Source organism: Vigna umbellata, chromosome 2 (genome assembly GCF_029865625.1).
Source record: "Vigna umbellata cultivar VRB3 chromosome 2, Vumbellata_1.0, whole genome shotgun sequence".
Taxonomy (NCBI): Eukaryota; Viridiplantae; Streptophyta; class Magnoliopsida; order Fabales; family Fabaceae; genus Vigna; species Vigna umbellata.
Genome location: NC_142166.1, coordinates 37,232,567 through 37,239,126, shown reverse-complemented (window position 1 = coordinate 37,239,126; position 6,560 = coordinate 37,232,567). Strand labels below are relative to the sequence as shown.

Here is a 6,560-nt window from a genome sequence, read left to right as displayed (position 1 = left end):
TTATCAAGCGTTATTAACATGATTTTAAAGTGATCAATACCCAAGTTTTAACTTAAACTCCCATTTTTTATTAACCCAAGAACCCAATTTCAATTCTACCATGTTGAACATGACTTTACTCACTTTTATGATCCTAACCTGTTCTAACTTACTCATCCCAACTAGCCAAACTTCCCAATTGCACTCAGGACTACCTATGCTCAAATTCTCTACCTCAGTTCCTTTCAAAAGACTCAAAACAGTACTTCCTTAACTATTTACCCTTCTAACGCGACTAACACATGATTTCCACCTCAACCACTCCTTACTAACCCAATTGGTCATCGGAGAAGAATCAAATGTTTGAATGCATCAGTCTCACCTTCGACGCTAGCACATATGACTAGTTACAATTGACTGGATCAGACCAGGGTTGCTCTATGATCAGGGATGTGCCAACTCAGGTTTTTTAAGATTCCTCTATCCTACCAACACAGTACTCTCAACAAGTCACAATTGATTTATCTAAGTCATCCAAATTGTCCGATGGTGTTCTATACCTCAAATTACTTAACTTCAATACCTCATAGTAACCTAAAACAGTACCTGTGCACCTACTTACTAACCACATGACCAACATTACATACTCCAAGCCTCTCCAACAAAGCAAGTACAACCAAAAAATATATCCAAGTCAAATCAAAATCATCAAACCATAGTTACACAAATTTCACATATTCAACAGGTGCAATTTAAAACATGCTCACCCCAAAATATAGTGTAACAGTAAACCACTCAAAATAAATTAAACAGGCCAATCATACAGCTCCTAAAATATAACTAGCTCCCCTTACCTCAGAGTTGTATTATCAAGCTCACAAGGACACCCCCTTTTTGGTATCTCACACACGCGAACTCAATCCAAACCCTACAAACCACCAAAGTGGTGACAGCAACAGCTCTTAGAGCTTGATTTGGCAGAAACGGGAAAACGAAACCCTCCAGTAACATACAACCAGTAATGTTGCATGCTATAGGTTCGAAGATAGTGAAAGAGAAGGGAAAAATGACTTACTGGTCCAAACGAAAATACGATCGGTTCAAAAGGAAGCCTTCGGTGTGGTGAACGTCCGAGCACCTTCCAACCCAAGATTGAACGGTTCAGAGAGCTGGAAATTTAGAGAGAAGGCAGAGAAGAGTTTAGGGCAAAGAGTCTTAGAGAGAGAAGAACTTAGAAAATGAAAAATTCTGAGGAGCTCTTCCTAAGGTTAGGTTGGCCTTAGTCTGATGGGTCTGACTACCCCACATAGGACGCAATGGCCTTAAACTTTTTCAGGCTCTTACAAAACTAATTATAAAATACAAAATTAAAAATTAAAAATATTTAACTATATAAAAATATTAAATTAAAAATTATAAAATTATAAAGTTAAAAATTCTAACATTACAAAAATACAAAATTATAAAGCTATAGAGTTATAAGATTATATAATTTTGAAATTATCAAATTATAAAATAAATAATTATAAAGTATAAAATTAGATAACTGTAAAATTATAAAATTAAAATAGTATGAACTGTGAAATTATGAAAAGATAAAAAATTTTAAATTTTTAAATTATAAAACAGTAAAATTATCAAATTATCAAATTATCAAATTATCAAATATAAAATTATATGATTATATAATTACATAACTATAAAATTATAAATTATTAAATTATAATTCATAACTTTTAAATTTTAAATTTTATAGTTTTATAACTATCTATTTTTATAATTCTATATTTTATAATTTTATATTTTTGATAATTTTATAATTTATATTTTTTTTTTTGTAATTTGTTAGTTTTTTAAAATTTTATAATTTTATATTTCATTATTTTCTAGTTATGTATTTTATGTTTTATAATTTTTTATAATTTATCATTTTTATAATTTTAATTAAATTTAATAAAAATTTCCTTTAAATTCAATAAATTTATAGAGATTTATCATCTTATTCTTTTATAACAAAATATTATATAACTAAATTTAAGTAGGATGACTGTGAAACCCTGATAAATTAATATATACAAATCCATTCTCTGATCACACTTTTAAATGCACTGTGCCACGTCAAATTCCACTCTTTTCCTCTCTGCATGCACTAATGCCATCTGTCACGTTGGAAGCTTCCAAAAGCTGTAGTGGAAATCAGGTGGCAGTATGTGAGTGCACCATCGTTTGACGAGGAAGAGAAAAACAATTTCTCTGAAAACACTTCTCTTCCTTCCATGCAATCTTCTTCTTCCTCAAGAAATTCTGGCCTTCCATCTTCTCTGCATTCTCTCTGAACTCTTTCATATTCTCTCTAAGATAACTCACCTTCATCTCCTCCAATCTCATTTCAGACACCGTAGGAAACCTCTCTGCACCGTGAGCATTCTTCTGAACCGAACAGAACTGAGAACTGAACTGGTAAGTTCTCGTCTCTGCACCTTCATCTATTTAGTTCATGCGAACCAATTTCTAGTTGCATGCATGAGTTATAGGTCTGAACCTTATGTCATTTTGGTTTATTAGATTTAGTGAGAATCTTGGAGTGACTCGTTGGGTAGAAAGCCGTGAGAGCACTAGAGAAACCATAAGCATTTGGGAGTTCACTGCTAGACCAGGTAAGGGAAGCTTTAGTAATTTAATTTAATACTGGTTTGATTGTATGAAAGCAATGAAATGTACTGGAATGTCTGAACTGCATGAAACAATTTCTGTTTAAGTGTGCATGAATGAGTATGGTTGCACTGGATGTATATTATAAATATCGTTGGAACCGTATGCAGAGAATGAGATGTATGAGTTGTAATGTGATTGATTTTCTGTATGGTTTGGAATGAAAATGATTTGAACTGTATGTTGATGATGATATGTTTGAACTGGAAAAATTCTGTATTGATGAGATTGTAATATGAATTCTGTAATGTATGAGATTTATGGTGAAGATGAAATTTTTAAAGTTCAAATCATATGAAATCTGTGAAATTATCGTGTTTGAAAAATCTGGAAATTTTATCTTCTCTGATTGATCATGTACGCTCGTTGTCGAACGATCTTATACCGTTCGGTTTCCCTGGAAAATCACTTAGAATAAGGGTTCTTTCATTTGGAAAGGACTCTGATTAAGAACGAGCGTTATTGGTGTCAAGAGTTAAGTGTGAGCGTTCGGCTTGGCTTAGCTTGTACCACGATTGAAAATAAATTGAAGTATAGTTAGGACGTTCGGTTTTGTTTACCAGCGTTCGTCATAAGCAGCGCTTAGTATTAGACTGAGCGTTCGTCCAAAGAAACTCTCGGTCTTAGATTGAGCGTTCGTCCTAGTTAGCGTTCGGTCTGATACCGAAAGTCCGTTCAGATGAGCGTTCGTTCTATTTGGTGCTCGGTCATTGACCTAGCGTTCGTCCTAAGGAGGGTTCAGTTTCTACTGAACGCTCGTCCTTATCATTGCTCGTGAGCGAACTTCACAGCGTTCGTTCAATTTATTAATTAACGTTCGGTCTTTGACTGGCAGTGTTCGTTTCCGAATTTACTAATGCTCTGATTATTTATTTGAAATCATTTAAACTGTGATGGTCCTTTTCATTTAACCTCAAGTCTTTATACTTAGAATTTTCCTAAGTATTATTTGGATCTTTTAGACTCAATTTCAATTAAATTAGTCAATTGTCTCAACGTCTGTGAATGAATAATGATGCGTTTCTTTTGTTCAGAAACGTGATAGCAGTGTACTGTAATACAATCATCTGAATCTATTAAATGATAAACTTTGTTTAAATTAGAGAGTGGAACATAGAATGAAAATGTGAATAAGAGAACTGGTTAATATGTGCGAATGGTATTTGAATGAATTTTATGGGATTGGATTGTGAATGAGCGTTCCAAGGAGGAACGTCTCCATGATGTGAATATGAGAAGTAGTGTAGTATGACCATGGTAAAGCTGCTGATGGCTGTTATCCTGATATTCCGTGAGTGCTCATCCTCATGTAGAGGGGAGTAGGTCATGCGTGGGAATGGCAGGAGGCCCTAGTCCTACTGAGTACTTTGGACTGATAGGGTTAACCTCGGGTGGCAGCTGTTGAGTGTATCCCAGTTACCACACCACCCGGGTGCAAGAACGCCTGTAGATACATGGCTTCATACAGTCCGGACAGTCTTTAATTATGAGAATTTGGATAAGCTACTGTATGCGAGAAAATATATCTAATGTTGTATGAAATGTATGATTGATTTACTATGTTAAAATATGTTGATTGTATAAATTAAATTACCTAAGCTTACCCTTGCGTTTTCCTTGTGTTGTCTGCTGTTTCTGTATGTCCGTCTTGTCAATGCAATGATCATCCGTTGTGGATGTGAGCAGATGGTGAGGCACCTCTGGAAACAATGCTGGAAGAAGAAAATTTGGAGGATGCCAACTTGGTAGAAGTTGAAGTTAAAGCTGAGCAGTAGAGTGCTCGTTCCGTAGTAGCTGTTAGATTTTCTGTACTGTATTTTGGAAGTTCTGTATATAGTTTTGCAGTACTGTTCATCCAGAATTTGTTATAATTTTGATAGATCCTGAACGCTATAATTGTAGTACGTTCAGTTTTAAATTTTGAGCAGCTGTTGTAAATATTAAGACTGCACTGTAATTTCTGTAAATGTGATTAGTTCTGATTAATGGTAATTACTATTTATTGGGATGTTACATTTATTGGTATCAGAGCAGTTTTGTTCTTTTAAGGACATGTAGGGTTATGAGTACACTATACTTTCGTTGTGTGCTTATTGTGTGTTGATGAGTTATTATTTTTAACTCTTGAACATAACTAACTTACGTTTTCTCTGATCCAGAAAACGAATGGCGCCTAGACTTCCTCCCCCACCTCAGCCAAACGAGGCTGACAATTCTAACAATACCAGAATGTTGGAGACGGTCATTGACAGGCTTCAACAACAGAACACCACTTTGATAGAACAGAACGCTGCCTTAATGAGGCAAAACCAGGAAGCACTGAATAGTTTGGAGGCCTCACGTATCAGCTCTGAAGCAACTCAGAGGCAGTTGATGGACCTGCTGACCTCTGCTAGAGGCACACCAGGAGCCTCTTCTTCTAATGCTGCACCTCATGCCGAATGGAGTTTGGAAAGCTTCTTGCAGCACCACCCTGCAAAGTTCAATGGAAAAGGACTTCCTGATGAAGCGGATCAGTGGCTTAGAGATATGGAGCGGATCTATGATGCGAAGAGGTGTCCAAATGACAATCGGTTGGCCTTTACAGAATACTTATTGACTGGTGAAGCTAGTCACTGGTGGACAAGCATGAAAGCCATCCTGACTGACGCGCAGAATCCTATTAATTGGGAGGTTTTTAGAGCAAAATTTTACGAAGAGTATTTCCCAGACAGTGTGCGCTTTGCTAAGGAGGTGGAGTTCCTTCAATTGGTGCAAGGCAGTATGTCCGTCTCAGAATACACCAACAAATTCAAACATCTTGTCCGTTTCAATACCATGGCTACCAGCGAAGAATGGCAATGCAGGAAGTTTGAGAACGGGTTGAGGAGTGATATGAAAGTATTAATATCCTGCCTGTGTATCAGATCCTTCCCGCTATGGTTGAGAGAGCAAAGGTGCTTGAGAAGAACATTGCTGAGGCCGAACAACATAAGAAACAACAAGTGAGTAGGGGTCCGGTTTTGTCCAGAGGTGCATCAAATGTGAGAGGGTCCCCATATACTCGTCCCACTCAATCCTCTGGCGGATCACAAGCTTTGGTCACTGTTGGCCAATCTGGACAGCCGAGAAGCTTAACCTGTTATCAGTGTGGAGGACCACACTATCGGTGGGCTTGTCCACAGTTGCCAGGAGGAAAATATTGTACTCGTTGCAGACAGAATGGCCACTTGGAGAACGAGTGCAATATGGGAGGACGTGCGGCAATGAGGCCGCCGAACACTGGGAGAACCCAACAAGGGAGAGGTGGACGTGCGCAAGCCACAGGAAGGGTGTACGCAATCACTGGTGCTGAAGCTGCTCGTTCAGGTACACTCATCACCAGCACTTGCATGTTGTATGGAAAGCCTTGCTGTGTACTGTATGACTCGGGGGCAACTCATTCCTTCATCTCGAAGGCGTGTGTTGAGAAACTAGGAATAGTGGAGAGTGAATTACAGTTTGACCTGGTGGTGTCAACCCCAGCGGCTGGTGGGATCAAGACGTCTACAGTTTGTGTAAGATGTCCTATAGAAGTTGAGGGGCGTAGATATAAGGTCAATCTCATTTGCTTACCCCTGCAAGATTTAGAAGTAATTTTGGGGATGGATTGGTTGGCTACCAATCGGATCCTCATTGATTGTGGGAAGAAGGAGTTAGTCTTTCCAGATGAAGAAGAGGAAGAACTGTCAATCACTCTTGGGCAGTTTAAGGAGGACATCATGGAGGGAGCAAGCTGTTTCCTTATCATGACGTATGAAGGCAATGAGATAGAGCGTTCATCCAATGTTGATACCAGTGGAGGACGAACAGTAGTGGATGAATTTCCAGATGTTTTTCCGGATGAAGTA

The 6,560-nt window shown here is 37.7% G+C and overlaps 1 protein-coding gene across 1 annotated transcript; it reads left to right on the top strand.

Moving 5' to 3' along the window:
• The first annotated feature begins 4,857 nt into the window (after window positions 1–4,857).
• LOC148203917 (uncharacterized) lies at window positions 4,858–6,300 on the top strand. The gene is made up of 3 exons (XM_088107808.1): window positions 4,858–5,493; window positions 5,598–6,179; window positions 6,295–6,300. Exons 1-3 carry the CDS (start codon window positions 4,858–4,860, stop codon window positions 6,298–6,300), a joined length of 1,224 nt encoding a protein of 407 aa, XP_087963934.1.
• The last annotated feature ends 260 nt before the right edge of the window (window positions 6,301–6,560 follow it).